This window comes from Micropterus salmoides, unplaced genomic scaffold (assembly GCF_014851395.1).
Source record: "Micropterus salmoides isolate LMB-PRFRI ecotype aquatic unplaced genomic scaffold, ASM1485139v1 Ms_hic_scaffold_4, whole genome shotgun sequence".
Lineage (NCBI taxonomy): Eukaryota > Metazoa > Chordata > Actinopteri > Centrarchiformes > Centrarchidae > Micropterus > Micropterus salmoides.
Genome location: NW_024043372.1, coordinates 6392868 through 6414442, shown reverse-complemented (window position 1 = coordinate 6414442; position 21575 = coordinate 6392868). Strand labels below are relative to the sequence as shown.

General features: G+C 40.0%; 2 protein-coding genes across 3 annotated transcripts in view; one reads left to right on the top strand and one right to left on the bottom strand.

The window, feature by feature from the left end:
* The window catches only part of rspo4 (R-spondin 4), a 36082-nt gene extending 26769 nt beyond the window's left edge, over nucleotides 1-9313 (top strand). For both annotated transcript variants that reach the window (XM_038696915.1, XM_038696917.1), the window contains exon 5: nucleotides 8977-9313. In XM_038696915.1, coding sequence (XP_038552843.1) covers nucleotides 8977-9095 — 119 coding nt within the window. In that variant the 3' untranslated portion in view covers nucleotides 9096-9313. The remainder of the gene's footprint in view (nucleotides 1-8976) is intronic.
* A 3660-nt stretch (nucleotides 9314-12973) lies between these two features.
* Nucleotides 12974-21575, bottom strand: part of chd6 (chromodomain helicase DNA binding protein 6) — a 105891-nt gene continuing 97289 nt past the window's right edge. The window contains 2 exon segments of the mRNA XM_038696924.1: nucleotides 12974-20497; nucleotides 20777-20881. Coding sequence (XP_038552852.1) covers nucleotides 19247-20497; nucleotides 20777-20881 — 1356 coding nt within the window. The 3' untranslated portion in view covers nucleotides 12974-19246.

Genomic DNA, 21575 nt, shown 5'->3' with positions numbered 1-21575 from the left:
CATCATCAATAAATATTTATGAGACTGTTCCAGAAGCAGCCATGCACACCCAAGCCATGACATTACCTCACCATGCTTCACAGATGAGCTTGTATGCTTCGGGTCATAAGCAGTTCCTTTCTTTATCCACACTTTGGCCTTTCCATCACTTTGGTAGAGATTAATCTTGGTCTCATCAGTCCATAAGATCGTGTTCCACAACTTTTCATCTTTTCTAATCTCTGTACTTCTTTGCAAATTTCAATCTGGCCTTCCGATTCTTAGTGCTGATGAGTGATTTGCATCTTGTGGTGTGGCCTCTATATTTCTGCTCTCTGAGTCTTCTTCCAACAGTGGATTGTGATACCTTCACCCCTGCACTGTGGAGGTCATTGCTGATGTCACTTACAGATGTTCTGGGTGTTTTCTTCACAGCTCTCACGATATTTCTGTCATCAACTGCTGTTGTTTTCCTTGGCCGACCTGTTCGACGTCTGTTGCCCAGTACACCAGTAGTTTGTTTCTTTTTCAGGACATTCCAAATTGTTGTGCTTGCTATGCACAATGTTTGTCCAATGGCTCTGGTCGATTTTCCTTCTTTTCTCAGCTTGATAATGGCTTGCTTTTCTCCCATAGACGGCTCTCTTCATGTTGGTTTATCCTCTTTAACAGGAAATGCAGTCTTTATGGGTTTGAACCAAGGATGAAAATTTAGACTAGTCATGCAGAGCTATTTAATGTTTGGGCAATCAACCTAAAAGGCAACACCTGGGCAACAAGAAACATCTGTCAGTCACATCGTCCAATAGTTTTGCTCACTTGGTGGGTTCAATGGGTGGGTTCAACACCTCTAGATATGAATACCACAAAATGAGAGCTGAAATTCTGAACTCATACTCATCTTTTGATCTTAAACCCAAATGTCTTCAGTGAACAACAAAAACAAAGGAATTTTCCTTACAGTTCCAATACTTTTGGAGGGGTCTGTAAGCTCAAGGTTACTTGCTTTTACTGGAGCTTTTGAGTGTTCCATGGCCTTCTTCTGGATCTTTACATTTACCTATTTTGCACGCACTTTTATGCAAAATGACTTATTTCAGGAACAACATATAAGCATCCATAAAGCATCAGTTAAGTAAGTATGAGATTTACAAGTGACAATAGATACTAGTTAAAGCTATTGGCACATATAGCATCAGTGGGTTAATACTTAGGGAAATGAGTTAATCAATACAACATAATACATAACAAGACAGAAGAAAAGGAAGAGCACGGGAAGTGCATGTTGGGGATTAGAAGTGTTATAAGGGGCAGTGTTCTTAGAGATGAGTTTTTAGGAGCTTCTAGAAGTTAGAGAGGGGCGCCCATGCTCTGATAGCATGTTTTAGCTCGTTCCACCATTGTGGTGTCACAGAACTCCTGGGATATTTACTTAATGTAGGATGGTATCATTTATACAAAACACAACACACACATGTCTATATATGACATCTAAATAAAGTAATGTAGGATGCTACAGACATTAAGTGAACTGCTCCTTTCAGTCATTCTGTTCTTGTGATATCTTGCAGTGTTATACATTTACTTCAGTGGTTTTGGAAATGTGTGCGCGTTCATATTCCAGTTTCCTGTTACCACTGATGATTGGAAAAGACTTGTTACCTCCTTTACAGTCACTCTCTTCTCGTGATATCTTCATGGGCACAATGTTCTAGTTTTCTCAGAAAATTACATTCTTTACAAAAACAACCAAATGAGCCAACAAATTGGAATGTACTACTCCGTTTTAAAGCTGAGACATTCAATTAAAGTGTTAGCACAGTTCGGAACAAGCTGAAATTTCTGGTGTGTTCAGGTCAACAGTATAGTGGCAACACATGTACGAGTTTGGTGTCTGTTTTCATACTTTAACAGAACAGTAGACCATTGGGACAATCCTCCAGGAACTGAGAGTATCCATTGAAGAGTATGTGATGTGGTTTACATTTAGCGTTATGGTTTTAGAGAATAAATGGACTTCAATAGAATAACCTCAAGGACAACGTTTGTATTCCTGTGTGTGTACATGCATGATTAGTGAGTATACATCTCTGTGTGTAGTCTGCCTGTGGTTAGGTTGTTATGTGATGAGCAGGGCAGTTTTCCAGCGCAGTGCTTGATTCGGTTAAGATGGCTGAGGGATGCTTTGCTCTCATGACATACCAGCTACAACCCATCTGGCACAGTCTCCATTTGTATGTGAGACTAAGAGTGAAATACACCTACAATAATATACCAGAAAGAGGAGTTGCATATTAAAGCAACATTATGTGCAATTTTATCTTAAAATCATTTTGTTGGTACACTGACTTGCAATAGGGAGAATGGAGCATGGGCAAGAAACGATCGCAAGATTGTGTCACACACCAACAAGACTCTTCAGCAAGCTAATGTTAGCTATGAGAAGAAGCTAGCTTGATATTCTCAGTATGGATATCATGGCAGAGGTCTGCGAAAAGACCAAAGTTGGTGTCGTAGGAAGTGAGAAAGAAGGACAAAAAAAAAGTTTGACCAAGCAAGTGACTGGCTGAAAGTAAATATCTGACTAGTTTTTGATCATGTGTAATGTTATAACTGCACGTGTACAGCTGTCCTTATTTATGACAGTGGTGAATTATACTCAAACTGCAGTGGCGCCAAAACACACCAAATCTTAACATCATGTTGCTTTAAGGTCTTGATTATTTTAGCACATTGGTGGTTTACAACAGGTTTGCTTGCTTGCTTGCTTGCAGTAGCAGTTGAGTAGTCAGTGTGTAGTTGAGTGAGAACCAATGCCTCTATGAATCAGGTATTTGATGCACACATGACTACATTTGTACTGTACTTCACTGCTGTTTTGAGCAACCTAACCTAAAAAGATTTTTGCAAGACCATTTCATTGGAAAATGATGCATTTTTTACACTGCTGTAGTTATCTAGCTTAGCTGATAACAATTTTATATTCTATGTCAAAGCACATAAGTGTGTAAAATGTCAACTTTTCTGAAACTGCTGAAACAATGATGATTGAAACGAGGCTTTAATGTTTCAATGTGCCCCACAAATTTTAGATTATTAATTTTCTTTTTTTTTTACAATGATTTAATACACTAACAGCAAGAGAAGCAAAAAGGTAGAAATGTTTTTTGAGTCAATGGCAGAGGCAAACTTCATGTCAAGGAAGAAGCAGCGCAGGAGCCTTTAAAGTATAGCAGCAAAAGCAAAACCATGATTCCCCTTTCAACCTACATTGTTAAATGGCCAACCAATGTGAGGGAGACTTAAAAGGGTTAAAAGATCTGAGATATTCAAAGAAGCTAGCCCCTGAAGAGCCTTAAAAAACAAACGGTAATACCCTAAAATCAGTTCCATGCACAAGAAGCCAGTGAGGCGAGGCCAGCACAGGGGTGATGTGGTCTCTCCAGCAGCAGCATTTAGGACCAGCTGCAGACAGTAAAGACTGGCTAAAACCTACAACAGCTACAGTACAGTAGTTGAGGTGGCAGGAAATGACTGGATTTGATTTTGCACTAACCAAACTTTAATGACTGACATATCCAACTTATTTGACCTGAATGTTAGTCGACAATGAGGGAGTGCTAGGGAGTTTACAACGGCAGTGACATCTATGTGCCACTTATCTCTTGTCTCTCTGGTTGTGCCAATGTCTGCAAGCAAATAGCTTCTTTAGCAAGCATTGTGTAAAAAAGAAACCACTTTCTCTAACAATTTGTGACTGATTGTCGCAGCACATTATTTTTGTTTATGCCTGTAATCTTAGAGGAATCTTAAACTACAATAATATCCTCCAAGTACTTTTTTTTTTTTTTTTTTAACAGGATGACGTTACATTTTTCAGCCTTCTCTGGTGGCTCTGGTCAATTCTGAGCCACCTGCTACACTACAATGCCATTAATAGGGATTCACTTATGTCCCATAGAAAACTAGGCTTATGACTGCATAGACTAACAGAGACCACCAAATACTATATAATCAGATTGCTATGCCCAGTTATGGTATAGTTTTTACTGTACATCCATGTAAATGCAAATGAAGAACAGAGTGTGAGTGAGTGGAGGGGCATTTTAGGACAGCCTGTCTTAATTCCCAATCATCAGTGCAGCGTCCAAAATCAAAGTCATTGTGACAGCATCACTAATGCAGGGCAGATTATAGGAATGAAGGGATGGTGGAGAAGAAAAGAGTGCATCGAGACAGAGTTGGAAAAGGAGAGAATTTAAGGAAGAGGATGAGGAGAGGAGACAGGAGGGGATTCAAAAACCCGATCTGAAAGGCTCTCATTACTAATGAAGGGCAGATGAGTGGGGCATTATGGCATTGCACCGCAGGCTTCCTATAACTGAGGGAGAGAAAAGAGAAGGTCTGATGTAAACAAACAGAACTGAACCCTCTTCTCATCACTTTGGCCTCTGACATGAGATAAACAACAAAATATCATTCAAAGCAAAGTGTGAGAAGCAACCGACCTCCAGCGTGGAATTAAGTTGTCACTGCTACACCAGCAGCTACGATGTCATGCGAGAAGCTGGCCTGAAATCAAAATGTTGTCAGTTTGAGACTTTTCTGTAGGTTTGCGGGCAGAAACTGACTCCAGCGTTACCCTCCAAAATGCAAGTGATGTGCCTCTTGAACAGGGCGGTTACAATCACCGCTCTACTGTGGAGCTGCCCAAAGGCATCCAATAGTTCAGATTAATGGATGTGCGCTAATGTGCACAACGCAGTAAAAGTACCATCTGTATTTTCTTTATCCCTGTAATAATTTTGTACAGCGTCCGTCCAAATGTTTTGCATATAATTTGAGGAACGCGCGCCAAAAGAGAGACACCATAATTCTTTCTGAGTCATTTGTATTTTTCCCAACATCACTTTAAGAAATCCATTTAGTCTTTCTTTCAACCCAGCAGAAAACTTTTCATGGTGAGATACAGGAAAGCTTAGCAGAGTTAAGAAGAAGAGAAAAGCGAAAGATGCTGGAAATATATTGTAACATTGTGGATTTCTGTTGTGTGACTTTGATATGGAAGAGCACTGTTTTTTCTCATTTTTTCAAGAGAGACAATGTTGGTTTCTTTTAAAGAGGTCATTATGCTCATTTTCAGGTTCATAATCTTATTTAGGGGTTGTATCATTTTCCAAAAACACCATATTTTCATCATACTGCACATTGCTGCAGGTCCTCTTTTCACAATGTGTTAAATGCTTCGTTTTAGTTATGGAGTGATGCATCTTACCTCTACAATATCTTTGTTGGGAGTTGCACATGCAACAGTACCTAGTTCAGCATAGCGTACATGTTCCCCATACCAGCTTAGCAACGTGAACTGGAGCAAGAGGGAGCTGAGGGCGTGCCTGACTAGTCGCTAGGCAAGCATTATTTTGCTGTGACGTCACAGAGAACAAAAGGAAAAGGCTGGAATACAAACGAGCTGTTTTCAGGCTGTTCAGAGCAGTAAACAGCAAACCTGTTACATACACAAAAAAAGATATATAATTCAATAAAGGAGAGGGAAAAAGCATAATGACCTTTTTCACCATGGAGATCTTCCATGACACTGACGAACACTGTTTGTTGGGCTGATATGGACCCCAGATCCCCACTTTTTGGTGATCAAAAGAGGATAATTTACTCTTACAACTTGAACTCTCCTAGCTGTAGCTTAAGCGGTTACCGTGTAGAGCCGCCAATACAACAGGGTGATTTAGTCATCAGTTAGGACTCATTAGGCCGTGTTCAGACTGGCAACAGCACAGCGTGAGAAAAACACAGCCCCCTCAGTCATTTGAATGAGGCCAGTCCGTTGACAAAGCAGGCCTGCCAACACAGAAGGCTTATCCAAACAAATGGTTTCCAATGTGATAATTTTACAGAGTTAGAAAACCCTTCACTACAATATTATAACCTGTATGCAATGTTTTGGCGCTAATGAACCTTCCAACTCATAGATCTGTTACTTAAACTGGACTTTCTGGATCACATTTTATTGTTTCACCCGTACCTGAAGCAACAAGCCCTTTATCATTGTTCCTATAAGCGCACTACTAGCATGCAGCTGTTATGTTTAATATATATAATAATTTATTGATATCACTATTGTGATATTCTACTTAATGTGAGCTAAATTCAAGTATCTTCTATAATTTGAATTATGTTTATTCTGAAGTTTACTTTGGCTGACCAATTTGACATAAGAGGACTGTTTGGTTCAATCAATGAACCTAAAAGGTAATTTCTGGACTCTTCTTCTGGATGTTTTAGACTGGCTTGATTCCTGCATTTCTGCCTGTATTTGTTTTTACTCTCTGATGTCAAACCAAACCCTAAATCAACCTCAGTACAGTATGTTACAGAAAATTATTTCACTTTTAAACCCGAGCCAAAAAGACTGAAGCGCTCCATCAAAACCACATTTTCTATCAAGCCTAAACCCCACTTAAATAGCATGAGGCAGCTATATCAGATATATGGATTAGTTTAAACCCGATATGTCATGATGCATTGTGAAATATCAAAACATTTATTCACATTCAAACCAAATAAAATTTTTATCTAAAGTCCTCAGGTTTTTAAGATGACATAAAATCTGACGTATCTGTGTGTTCACAGCAAGCAACACATCATATCTCTGTTGAAGAGACTTAAAAAGCCTTTTCTGTTCCTGGATACTTCAGACCAAGATTTCCCAAGATTCAAAGCAGCAATACATCACTGAGAATATTTTACTGACACTTTCAAATCTGGACTCTGCACAGACCATGAACCGACAAGCCAACATGTAATCTTGTCATCTGAAAAGTAAGGTGCAGACCAGCTGTTTGAGTTCTCAGGTCTGGTAAGGTGGAAGTAGCCTCTGGTCCGTGAAACACACACACGCTTGTTAGACCAATTCAAGGGGGTTTGAGATTTAAGTGTGTAAGGTGAACTCTGATCTAGTCTAGCAAAGTGTGAGGAAACCAGGGGTGGTGGCGCATAGAGAAGATGCTTGGTTTTGGTGTGGGAGACCTGTGTTCAATTCCCACTGTGAGACATCCACCATTGTGTCCCTGAGCAAGACACTTAACCCCTCCAGAGGTGTGCGACCTATGACATGTATAGCAATTGTAAGTCGCTTTGGATAAAAGCGTCAGATAAATGAATAAATGTAAATGTAAACCAGGTCACTTAGTGTGTGTGTCTTCATTTTGGTTTTGAGGTTTACCCTCAAAAACTATACATGGATACATCCATTTTAAACAGTTGTGCAGTTACAAATTCATTCCATTGTCTTCCTTGTGTGACAGATCTGTTCGCCACTCATAAGCGCCATGCGCCTCCTGTTACGTTCCTACTCACCAATCAGAACAGGTGTACATTTTACAACAACTAACTTGTTAGAGGAAAACGTGGGATAATGGCGCCAGCTGAACTGACACAGGCAGCGGCAGTGCCGCGGTTTTGTGTTTCAGCAGCGGAATGTTTAGCCTACACGTTAACGTTAAAATTAACGTTGTTAATTTGTCATTTTGTGTGCTTCAGGGGTGGTGATAGCGCAGTGGATAAGATGCCTCCACCAATGTGTCCCTGAGCAAGACACTTATTGTAAGCCGCTTTGGATAAAAGCGTCAGCTAAACGAATAAATTTAACTTTCTGTTCTGCTCTCTGCAGGCTAACGTTACATATCCACATGGAGCATGTCAGACTAAGAGCGTTTAACTGACTTTCAGATTTTGCGTATTTGTTTAGTCGTACTTGATTTTTGTTCTTCTATCACGGTTAAGTAGCTACTTAGTTAAATTGGTTCTTCTTTTTTTTGTCTGTTTTAACTGTGCTTATTGTTGATGTACGATCGAGAGTCTGCAAAAGGTGTTTTATTTTGAAAATTGACCGGATATGCCGTTGTGTCTCTGACTTCCTGCCAGGTTCATGTGCTCTGTGCTGCTTGACGTGGCTTCTGTCAAAAATAGACTGGCATTGATTATTGAACTTTAGCGAAACTTGAGTAAAAAAAAAAAATTCGCAAATTGAATCGTAGTCGCAATATCTGGCAGAAAAATAACATTTAGATTTTTCCCAAAATCTTTCAGCCCTAATTGGCATTATAATAGTTCACATCACTTTATTCTAAAGGCCAATGAGACAGTTAAACAATGTTTAGCGACTGTTGCTTTGTACCATCTGTACTTAGAACACCTGCCTTACATTAGCAGCTTAGTAACGTAGTTTGTTAGCTTGCTGTCAGTCAAGTGCTGCTGTGGAAAACACTCACCTAAAGGCTTAAAGCTTACTGTGTATCTTGCATTTGTGTTGTCATTATGTTGTTGTAATTATGAGTTCCCAACTTGTAAAATGTGTTCACGTCAACTTCCAAGTTCCAATTTTGACTGGGCAACTAGGCTTGAGACACCATTTTCACAAATACCTCCCGAAACTAGATAATATGGACAAGTGAGAAGAAATCAAACATCACTTTGACTTTGTTGTTTGAACTGCAAAACCTGAAATTGTGGACTCCATTATATCTAAAGTTAATGAAGAAATGTCCCAGTAAGCAGTGATTGAGTGATTTGCTGGTTGTAAGTAATATAGATGTAGGTTAAAAGTAAATCTGGTCACCAAATCAATGCTAGGTGTTGCTGTATCTTTTAACAAATGAATATATGGAGACACATTTCCATTGTATGTAGTATATCTGCCATGCTTTACAATTATTAATGAAACGGAGGAAACAAACAAATCCATTGAGTTGCCACTCACTCAGGCTTGTTCATATGGAAATGATACTAATAGGGGCGACAGAAGCATTGCTGTGCTTATACATGTGTGCTTGAGGTGAGGTTGTTTATAAACTATAATATATAAGTAGGCAGTTACGCAACTTTAACCAGATACGGATGTGCGATGAGCAAAATAAATTGCAGACCGAAACAAAAATATTTGTAATACTTATTGTTTTCACTTTGCTTTTTATCTGTCAGAAAGAGGAACAAATAAAAAAGGAGGACTTGGACGGAAGAGGGAAAGAAAACGATTACGGCTGCACGCCAGCTCGCAGAACGTAACAACAGACGCTGCCCGTGAACACGACGATCCGTGAAGACGAGGTGGACACAGCCTGAGACGCACAGCTCTCCATGACACCTGATACGTGTTGGAATATCAGCTGCAGTTTTGAAATCTGACACCAAATCATTGTTTATTATTATGTTTTCAATCAGCCTGTATTATATGAAATGTTATTAAAATGCATTCATCAGAATTTAGTTTACTGGAAACTCAAAATTAAGAAATAAAAGTTAACTAAAATTCTTATGACCTGAGAAATTTTGCAACTTGGTGGTAGCCCAAACAAAAAAACTAGCTAATTTAACACTAGTAATTTAACATTTCTTGTTTAGCCAAAAGTCAGAAGACTCACAAAGCCCTAATTTGAAATTTGCATTTTTGATATCCATGTTTACTAGCTTGCTGACTTCTTCACTGCCTTTGACGGCATTTGCAAGGAAAAATACCACGAGATTAGGCAGAAGGTGGTTCCAACTTTGTGCAGCCGGAGAAAAGCAACTGTGGCCGCTAGCCTCAGCGACAGCAGCCGCCTTGCTTCCGCGAGTTTTAATGTCATGTGACAGGGTGACGGACAATTCCTAACCAGCATGCCTTATTGCAGTACTGCATGAAGTCAAACGCACCAATTGTTCTTGACACGTTACTGCCACCTGTTATGCGGAATGGTGTAAAACGTCACCTGCATGCACACGTCTGTGTGCCTTCATGAGCAGCACAAGACTATCAAAACGCTCATAAAAACATTGCTCCAAAGCATTAACAGTGGTCAAAAACCTTTAATTCACCAAACCTGATAATCCTGCAAGTCACATATTTGACTTGCTGATTACGCAGGCTTTAACTGAATAGTTAAACTGCAATAAGTTCTCAATCCACCTCTCGAGGATGTGTGCGCTTCACTCATTTTGGGGAGTCATGAATTGTGTGGCGTTAAGGCCCATTTATACTCCTGCGTAGGGTCTACATGCGTACAAACGCCGTAGGCTACGCACGTAGCCATGCATTTATACTTGTGCGTAGGTGTGTCCGTCATTCTGCAATTACACCCCCAAATGCTAGTCGGCAATGGCGCCGAGCGGGCTAACTTCCGGTAAACGTGCGGCTGGTGTAGCCTTTTCAAATGTTACCGACCGAATGGATCACATTCTGATAGTGAAACTAGTCTTTTCGCTCGGGTTGCGACGGTAAAATATATTGACTCACTGTGTTACAGCCGCCATTTTGGCCACTAGTAAATGTTACTTTAAAGCGCGGGGTACTTCCGGTCGGCTTGGAGGCATTGCGAGGCTACCCAGCCGACCAATCACAGAGCTTACGGTCCGCGTCGACTCGACGGCGTAGCCTCTGCGTAGCCCCGTAGCCTCCGCCGTCACCTACGCTGTCGATTTGACGCAGAAGTATAAATTGCACTTTACTTGATGATAACTATTGTGGCCAAAATAATGTTAATTTACTATACAAACACACACACAATTAATTTTTAAATTAAAGATGACAGGCTCCTATTCTATCTTCTATTGTGCAGTTAGTGAACAGTTTCTGAATGTATCATTTTGGTGATATTACCTGCAGTTTCCTGTGAGCCTTTTTGCCAAATCAGAGGAGCCACAGTATAAAAGTAAACTTTGAAAAAAGTAAATTAAAATAAGCCAATAATCACCTGGACCTCATCACTCAGCAAATCTAAATTCAGAGAAGCTGCTCAGTGAAGTTGTCAATATGTCAGCCGAGTTCCCGATTTCCCCATGATTACAAGTCATTTTTTTTAAAACTCTGGCCTCTGAATCATCTCATTTAAAGTCAGTGTCACTTTTTCCTGATGCCTTTTGTTTAATTAGAAATGCTGTAAATACTGACAAATGTTGTTTGACAAGTGTGTTGTATTTTAGAAAAAAAAAAGAAGGAATTCCCACACAGTGAAACTTGTTACCAAGTTCAACTTCACACTTGGCCTTTAAATCACATTTACAAGTATTTCGTTGTCATGTTTTTCAATATATGAAAAAATGTATTCAGTAACTCGCCAGCGTTATCTGCCTGCCTTATCTGATATTACAAAAGTAAAGCTAAGGGTATAGCATGACTGAAGATGTGGGTGTTCCTCCTTTTTTCAGTGCTATAAACTATCTTATGTCTGTTCATTGGCTTCTGTCAATTGTATATTTATCAATATTTGTATGACTAAATGGGATTTATTACACAACATGAATGTAAGTTTCAGTAATTGTATATTTTGATGCTGCAGCCACAATCAAAAGTTTAATTTACATGTGTTTACGGACTGCCAACCTATAACTATTTGCAGACTTGAGTTCAGTCCAGCCTACTTAAAAATGCTTGAATTCCTAATTGCATATATTAAGATTGCGGTTTTGACAGCAGAGGAGTCCTTCCAAATATCACAAGTGTAAAATTGTTTCTCCTCTTACTGATTTGTGTCAATCTTTGCTGCTGAGCACTCACTGTTTTTGTTCTGTACTTCCTCAGTGATATACAATGTACAACCAACTATTTCTGCCTCAAAACTAAACTCAAGATATCTAAATTTAAAAAGGGCTGAAATTGGCTGAGGTGTTACATTTTAGGTAAGATAAGATAGGTAACATATATTGTAATTGTAGTTTCAGTAGTAGCATTATATTTAAATGCAAAGCAGGTCAACCAAAGTAACCCAGTTTAAACTCACAAAAGTTAAAGCTGGGGTAGGAACTAATTTTCAGAAGCATTTTTTGTTGTATATTTGTTGAAATTACCTTTACATCCCGATACTACAAAAATCTAGATGTCTCTTGCTAGTTTCTCCAACATTACCTACCCCAGCTTTAACAGAAGTAACTTCAAATGACTAATCAGAAACTAGAGCGTAAAAGAGAGAGTAAAAGATCTAAAACATGAGTATTAAAGGACCAGTGTGCAAGACTTGGCAGAAATGGAATCTAATGTTTTCATTAGTGTATACGTCACCTGAAAATAAGAAACGTGTTTTCGTTATCTTAGAATGAGCCTTTCATATCTACAGAGGGAGCGGGTGCTCTTCCATGGAGTCTGCCATGTTTCTACAGTAGCCCAGAGTGGACAAACCAAAAACTGTCTCTAGAGGGCCTTTCCACACCATATTTCTCCTACATGCTTGGACGGGAGGGTTAGGCGAGGGAGATTCAGTTGGTTGCAACCTCACTGCCAGATGCCACCAAGTCCTACACGCTGGACCTTTAAATGTGGATGGAGACACATTAAGTGACAAAAGACGATATGAGCAGAAAAAGCTTTTAGTAAATCTTTTAGTGGAATGTACAGTACAAATGGGAGGTAATTACATTGTACTTTTTGCTATTTTATGCAACTTCATACTTATACTCAACAATCCAGAGGAAAATATTGTACTCTTTTACTCCACTACATTTATGACAGCTTTAGTAACCAGTTACTTTGCAGATTCACATTAATATAATCAACAAATACTTTGATTCTGATGTATTATAATAGATTAAGTTGTTGTTAATAATAGCCCCACCTTTACCAGCTGCAACATTAAAGTACTGATCACATTAATGCATAATTACTTCTAATCCAGTAATACAAATTAGTTGAAATGAGCAATTGTCTGTTTTGACAGTTGAGACTTTTGTACTTCAGTAAAATGTTAAAGACAGACGCTGTACCTTTTAAATAGAGTATTTTGACTCTGACTGTTTTCTCTACCTGCTCAATCCTTTTCAGCATTAGAGGGCCACTGTAGTCTTTCCCAGCATGCACTGTGCAGAAGTCAGAGAAACTCATTGAACGGTCACACTCATCACAGTCAACAAACCTGAAAATCGACACAAAATCCAGACATTACAGCAGCAATTACAGACAGAATTCTGCCAAACATCTCCACATAGTTAATGAATTACTCAAAGGACAAAAGAAAGTTGAAAGTCATCTTTTATTGCACAATAAAAGATCACACATACCATGTTCTGACTCATGAGATTGGTCCACATGGGAATACAGAGAGCTATAGTTACAAATAAGAAAGAAAGAAAAATAAAGGAAAAAGTTTAAAAACCCCACCACATAACTTACTTAGTAATGACTAGGTTTCTGACTTCAGGAGCAGCCAGTTGTCTTTTCTCCACTTTTTAAAAGAACATCCTTGTGAATTACTTTGCGCTTGGTTCAGTGGCTGTGAACAGTCACATATTATTTAAGTTGCCGCGTCTTTGTAATGCGAGGTGGGTGGTTTCACAGACATGAATAAGGACAAAGTGGTATTTTCCAGCTCCCCTTCAGTTCAGTCAATGTATTTGTTGACTCAACTGTTGTTGCAGGTTGTGCTGCTGTTCTCTAACAAATGATCGTGTTGAGTTTGCTTCAGAAGTTAGATTCCCTTCAGCATTCCTCTTGAAAATGAAAGGCTAATAACTAACTCAAGATAAATGCATGGGTAAAATGAATGTCACTGTAGCTTTATTATATTTTTTAATAGGTGAATTCTTGTTGATTTATTCAGGTGGACTGTGTGCAAGCTCTTTTTTTAATACATTTTTGTAAGCTTACTGTCAGCAGGAATTACAAGAACACAGAAGTTTGTCTTAAACCACATTATTTAAATATTACATGGGGTGTATTTCAGTGTCTGTGAAACCAGCCTGCAATTAATTTAAACGGAACACCACGATATTCTCCCTTTTTGTATTTAAGTATTTTTCACAAGGCAAAATAGGTTTAAATTTTTTGTGACATCTGTTTTTTGTGTGTTTAGAATCGGAGCAAAACCTTTGGAGTGCGTTTGTTTTTTGTCGGCTCTCTGAGAGTTACAAAATATCACATGACCTGGCTACATTCCCCTTTTCTTTCTTTGTTATAGATTTTATGATCTTCATCCTATTACAAACCAAAACTGGCCTCCTTCTCCAGGAAGTCAACGGTCACAGTCATCTACTAATCAGCTGACAGGGATACAGTGTCTTGCTTAAGGACACATCAGCAGGGCAGATATTTCCCAACTAGAAGGCCTGAACATGGACCCTCCAAATAAATAAAGGCCAGTCTTCAAACCAAAGACAAAACCCAGCAGCCCCCAATGTAATCAAGAACAGTGTGATGGTGGTAATGCAGGCGGTCAAAACCATGTCTCTCATGTGCAAGTCAAACACTACAACCAGCATGTGATGGTTTGGTTACCCGCTAACTTGAACTAATCAGGCTAAAAACCTGTGACAAGATGGTAAACATTTCTCTGGCATTATCATTTTAAAGACAAAACGTTTTAGAATTCACGAAGAGGAAAAAAATAATATAGGTCACGAAATTCAGCATCTGTCCTCTGATTTAGTGAGTCATTAACTGGCATGAATGAATGTAAATATTTTCTATCTAATTGATGGTTCTGCAACTGGAACTGGATCTACATGACAAACAATCCAGTATTTAAATTTTTTTTTTTCTTTAAACCAAGAAAACAACAGCAAAGTAAGACATTTTCCCTCAAAGTAGAGTTTAAATTGTGTAAATCTGTGCCTGCTTTGATTAACTGCCATGCCTGCTCCAGACAGATAGTTTTCAGTCATTTTTTTCTTCTAAAATGTAGTAAGAAAAAACAAAAGTGTACATCTTATAATTTGGAACAACTGTTAGCAGCACCCTGGTCCTTGGAAAGTATACTATTACTATATACTTGTGTATAAGTACTTTCTGCCCAATAATTCCACTTAGACTGGATTATTATTGAATGCCACACACAGTATAGCTCAGTACCCCGTGTTGGGAAAATAAAAAGCAGGTATTTTAGGGATTCTTTATCATGTAATTACATCTAAAAAACAAACAGATTAGTCTGTGATGAGGGCTACGAAGAAAAGCAGATAGTTTAACTTCCATGTGAACCAAAATGCTTTTGTCTTTCAGGAGACCTGCAAGAGTAACAAAAGCAGCCATTAATCAGTCATGAGACAACGATGTAAAGACGAGAACTATACAATAAATACATTATTTATGATAAAAGATAAATGTTTACAACATTTTGAGGTGACCGTTCTGAAAAACATTTAAGTTAACAAAAGGACGTCAATGAAAAGAAAGAACACTGTTAAAGAAGGCATGGTGTGACATGAACAGACAATACAGAGCCATCGCCTTGACTGACCAACTGCTGTCACATACTCCACCTATGAGTTTGTTTCAAGTTTTTACACAAGAACAAGCCAGTAACAGGAAAGGATGTGCACACAAGGGCTGTGGAATTAATGCTTTTTTTTGTTCATTTCTTTTAAACCTTTCAGATAATTTAGCTGTGGTGCATAAGAACTGCCTTCTGATTTACTGATGCATGTTTCTCCAGGAATCTCAACAATCACACAAGGACAATCAAATACTTGAGCTGGATACATACTATGTGTGCATTATCACCCTAGATGTGCTAGATACCAAACAGAAGGCCTCATGCAGTAAGAGAATGGTATGGGATTAAACGACCATGCTTAGAGGAAAATTCTGTATTTCACAAACTGCGTCTCGACGCCTCCGTTTGAGAGATTTGAGAAACTGAACGCTGGTAAGAATGTCGTGATCAGGATAAGGAGCAAGAACCTCCTATAGACAACAGTATTCTGGATGTCTCTATAACTGCTGTAGTACATTGCATAGCAGGATTCATATCCATGTATCATACAGTTTCAGTCAATACAATCTGAGCCCTCCGTATCATATCATTGTAATTTTGCAACTCAGAAACTTGCAAACATGAACCCTTTTGTCATGTTTGCTGAGAGTTCTGCACAGGCCTAAAATTGAAATAATACTGGACTATAAACCACAGCACCGCTCTCTTCTCAGTTTCTATTTATTGCCCACATCTGAACCATGACATTACATACTTCTTCTGAGCTGTGTGAAGGGCAGTTTTGTTAAGAGGGAAGGCTAAAGTGCTGACAAATTGACACAGAAGTGGTTCCACTGTACTATGCAGTTCTCACTTTGTGTGTTTACTTTTGGTCGGACACAAATAAGTGTTTCTGTTTGATATTGTTTCAAACGTTGTAGAAGGCCTGCACTCCTCACCCTGAATGACAGCTTGCTTGAGTTTTCCAAATCTCTACAATGGAGTTGTGAGTAAAATATTATCATGACTAATAGTCATAGTGGACAAATGTGAGAGATAATATAAGCCCCAGGTTGAAAAATAAAAAAAAACAGAATTCCCCTTTAGTGAACAGCATGGCATCATCTGCTAATGGTGAAATCCAACTTCAAGACAAGAGCTTCATTTCCAAATGTTTGTCACTTTCCCAAGTATGAGGTCACTATGGAAACGTGATTTCAACATAGTGCGCAAGTGAAGTCCACAAAAAAGAAACAATTTAAAGTAATTTTAGAGGCACTGGTAAGAAAACAGTCACTTTTTGTTAACTCTCCATTTGTGCTTTGAGGGATTGACTTTTTGAAAAATCAAGGTAGTGATTTGGACAGTGGAACCTTCACATTACTGTTGGCTTTTGAAGGTAATGCACATCACCAAGGCCGTGTACGCATACAGGCAAAGGACAAACTGAACACAAACACAGTAACATGTCTCTATATGGAGATGTAACATCTATACAAAAAAAATACTAGCTAAATAAGGCATTTTTACTTTGAATAATACATAATGAAACTAAGAGAAAGATGTCATATTTGGTGAAAGTTTGGCAAAGCAAAAGAAAAGTAAAATAATAAATTATATGTAGCCACAAACTTGTGACAAGGCAACAACTATGTTTTTTTTTCCAACAAGAAATGTGACCTGTAAGGACAAGACAGAAACACAGCTCCACAACAGAACGTGTGCGCATGCATGCACACAGACACAGTCTCTCCCATTATCACACACACTCACGCACACACAAAGGAAACACAAGACAGTACAGAAACAGGTTAACATTCACAAAAAGACATTGTGCAAAAATAATGTTTTCGTGTATGAAAACAAAAAAGTGAAGTCCAACGTCATAAACAGAAACACTTGATATATACCCCCAAAATACAGACCCTGTTCTGAAAAGACTGAAGAAAACCAGCAACTTGCATCAATTTAATGTACAGTACAGTCTGTCTGATACAGAAAACACTGGGACTAACCTCACTGCAAAAACCCCCCTCGCATTTGTCAAGTATTTTTTTTTCCCAATGGAGAAAAACAAACAAAAAAAAAAGGTGAAAGAAAGAATGGTGCGCTTAAAAAAAAGAAAGAAAAAAAAGGCAATATACAGCGATAGATTTACATATTTAAAAACTCTTAATATGAACTGCTATTAAAACGAATCTGAGGAAAAGAAATGAGCCAAACAGCAACGACAGAGAGCTCAACCCGAGTGATTCACACCGCCTTGTATCCCTCCTCTTCCTGTTTTATCTGTTCTGTTATCCATTCGAAAAAACAGACAATTCCCTTTCACTGGACAGATGGTTGACAACACACAGATAATCTCTCTCTGAACAAAGAATCCAACACTGAGAAAAAAAGTGAAGAGGGGACAGTATGGCCAAAAAAGAAAGACATAATGCTACAGGTCATTTTGCACTTTTTGTGATGAGCCACTGTTTCATTGATTTGCTGTAAGTTAATTTCATTTGGGGATCAGATAAAAGCAACCCCATGGCAGAAAAAAACAACATCCTCTTTTCCCCCTAATCCCACCCCGTGTTTGCAGGACAGGATACAATCAAATCTGGCTCTTACCGCCCCCTGGTGGCCTGACTGAGTTTTAAACTTTGACATTCCTTCTTCTGATTAAAACACTGGGGGGACAATCAAAGTGACTTTGTGTCCGAGTTACAAAAAAAAAATCTTTACATGATCTAAAAAGTAATAAAACAAATTAATCTCATGATTGTTCTCTGCTTTTATCAATGAAAGCAAATGAGAAAGTTGAGTTCTTGTTCTGAATCTGTTGCACTCAACATTTCCTGTTCTTGGAATCTGGATTATTATTCTAGTGTGAAGAGTAAATTACATTACTCAGAACTTCTTTTAAAAAGAAGTTATAGCAGCAATGACATAGCATTGATAATAAGCATTGATAATAATAAAGTTCTAGTCAAAAAAATAATGTGAATCTAAAATGAAGGGGACCGGCAGACAATGCTATCTTACAATTAAGATACAACAATCGTGCCTGGGGTATTTTAACCTCACTTGTATTGTAACTTTTCTGACCTTCTAATCAATATCACAGTCACAACTTTCTCAATTTTAGTAGGTTAAAGCCAGAAAGAAACAAAAAAAAATTTTTAATCCTAATTCGGCACCTTTTTAAAAATGTTATAAAATTTACTTACTTATTCTTTTCAAGAGGGCTACATTCTGAAATGTATTTGGGCTGCTGTCTGTTTTATTGGTTGAGTAGCTCTTGCATATTAGGTTAATGTTTATCACTGTCTTCCCCCTGGTATCGAGAAGTAAAAGGTGTTTTAGTGTCACATGTATCTGGGAATGCTGGTTCAGACTCTTCAGCGTTACCAAGTAACCATTCCACGTTAATCTAGCCTGCATGATTTTGAACATTGCACAGAGATAATCTAAATAATATCACTCAATTTGGTGGAGTGTGCCAGAAGTCAAAATAACACAACTACTCTGGTGAACAGGCTCTTTCGCTTGAGCTTCTCTTAATTTCCGAACTGTGATGAGAAATTCTATCTAACTTAAGAGAACCATCTCTGCCACAACTCTCCATCTTCATCCTCATGTCCACGCAAACACACCAAACCAAAATTTTTGCAACAGACAATCTTGGATCACTTTGAGCTTATTAACGGATCAATATTACTGCCAAAGCCACTCCATGGTTAGCACATCTTGCCTGCAGTGTGTGTGTGTGTGTGTGTGTGTGTGTTCCTGTTGAGAAGTGTCCCTCCAGACTCAGTCTCGATGCAGAATGAAGGGGAAGAATACACTGAAGATCATTTCTTACTTCACTAGTTTTTGTATACAAGGAGGGAGTGGAGCAGGTGGGTGGGGTCTTGGCATATAAACATAACCAAGTTGAATATAATCATCATCATTATTATTAGTCATCATAATAAAAGTCTTTACATGGACATTGACTGACAGACACGGCACAAACTTTACACTGTTGCTCAGCCGAGAGAGCAATGAAGGAGACAGGAGGAGAGAGCAGGAAGTGGTTGTCTCTCTGTCCTCAGCAGTTTTCTCCTCCTCTATGCTTCCTCTCCTTCCACCTGTCTCTGCTCCTCAGTATCCTGCTTCTCCTTCTGTGTCGCCTCTCCTCCTGTGTCCTCTGATCTTTCCTCGTTCTCCCCTGTTGCTGCTCCATTAGGATGGTTATGGGAGTCTGGTTCCTGGGGCTCTGCATGCCCATCCTCTCCATCTCCCTGCCCAGTCTGGGGCGCTTCAGTCGGAGACAGGCCTGGGTCTGGAGCCGAGGTAGAGGGGATCGAAGGAGATGAGGAGGAGGCTGCTGCTAGGTGGGAGGTAATACTAGCCTTAACTGTACTTTCGCTCTCCTCTACCTTTCCCGTTGCTGCCTTCTCCCTCTCCTCCTCTCTCTCCCCCTCCTCCCGCCCTCTCTTCCTCCTCCTCTTGGGGCTGCCTGGAGAGCCGTCTACTGCACCAGGAGGCATAGCGGGCAGCGCCATGATGCCACCGTGCGGCAAGAACATGTGCGGGTAAAGCAGGCCGTGGGACATGCCCGGGATCAGGAAGGGGTTGAAGGTAAGATGGCTACCGGTGCCGGCTCCGAGATGGGCAGAGCCAAGATGGGCCCTGCTGGTAATGATGGCTGCTGCCTCCGCCCCTCCTGGTCTTTTGTTGGCTTCTGCTGCTCCTTTCTCCTCCCGGATCCTGTCCTTTTCACCTCCACCAGAGCCAGAAGAGACGGTGCTCTCTCTCTCCGCAGGCGTTGTCGACGAGGGGCTGGCTGCCTCCGATGTAGACGGTGCGGTGGTCGTGGTGACTTTTGCAGCAGACAATGAGGAGGAAGAGGAGGAGCTGGGGTGAGGAGGAGGTGGTGGCGGCGTGTGTGCCATCATTGCGCTGACGCTGAACAAGGCGTGTTGCGGGATCCCAGCCCCATGGGGGTGCGGGATTCCATGCAGCATCATGGGTAACATACTCAACCCATTCTTGGCATCCTCTGCCGACGCTCCAGCTCCTCCCGCTTGGACGGCGGCAGAGAAACCATGTGGGAATCCAGCTGCCATGATCCCGGAGATGGGAATTCCAGGGATACCACTGCGGAGGTTCTGCATGGCCACCATGGAGTCCATGCTGCCGATTAATCCACCGTTCATGAAGAGATGCGGGCCGAGGCCAGATGAGGCGGAATCGGAGACAGACAGGAGGGGCTTAGGCATCTCACTGCGAGGCCGCCGTCCACGACGCCGAGAGCCCGGGTCTCTGTTGACTGGTTCGGTCAGGATCCGAGAGAACTTCCCCTCAGGGAGGAAACCCTGCAGGTGTAGAAGAGGAAGAGGTTAAAGGTCATGGAGTTACACATTAGTAGATTACAGTAACGGTGTATGACAAAGTACAGAAAGAAATACATATATCTTTGTTTGAGATTTTAAATTACAATAGCAATTAGTAAAAATAAGAAGACGAAGAAGAAAGTTGATTCAGCAAAAATAAATGTTTTTTTCCAAAAGGACAATCAAAATCATCATTTAATGTTAAAGTTCACAACATTTTCTGCCTCTGTCACTGAAACATTGTTAGTGTATTATACTCACAGAGTGTTTTACCACATCAGCCCAGTCTGGAGCTACATAGTACTCCGAGTTGGCATCCAGCCACCTCGAAAGCTCCTTTATGGCCGGAGCCATAGCACCACCAAGCTGCAAGGCAGGAACAGAACATAACAGAACAATGATTTACATTTCTTAGGATTTTCCTATTTTCTCAATTTTGTAGCAGCCGGAGACCGGCTGGAAATTAACACCCGCCAAGCACCAAATGTGGGTAGATTTTCCGTTTGGTGAATAAATGTTGGAAGGCTACCCGCCACATTGGCCGGTAAATGTATTCGGTACGATATTGCCATATAATATCTTTTTGACGGTAACTGACTGGTAAGATCAGCGTTGTTGTTTGTTGCGTGTCACACTTAAATTGGCCCCGCTGTACCAAGGGGCCTAAAATCGTGTAATCGGGTAAGGGCGTTCATTGGTGGTTGTTTATGTTCATTTCAGGTTACTTACTTCAAATTGATTGGCGTAGATTTGTAAGGGAGTGGGTGTTAGGGGATTGGAGTCGGGAGCAGTCAAGCCGTGCTTGGAGTAGCTGGAGTGTTTTTAGCATTTCGCTAGTTAGCTACCACCGTAATGTGCACACCTGTCAACGCTCCCTTTTTTCCCTGTAAATCTCCTGTATTTTTAATCTTTGAAAAAATAAATAAATACCCGCTGTTTGCTATGTTCCCCTCCGGTAAAGCCAGTGGCAGTATGTAGAACAGCTCTGTAACAGTGAAGGGAAGTCAACAGCACCCGCCAATAAAACAACAAGAAGAAAAGAAGCGCCACGGTTTCAGGA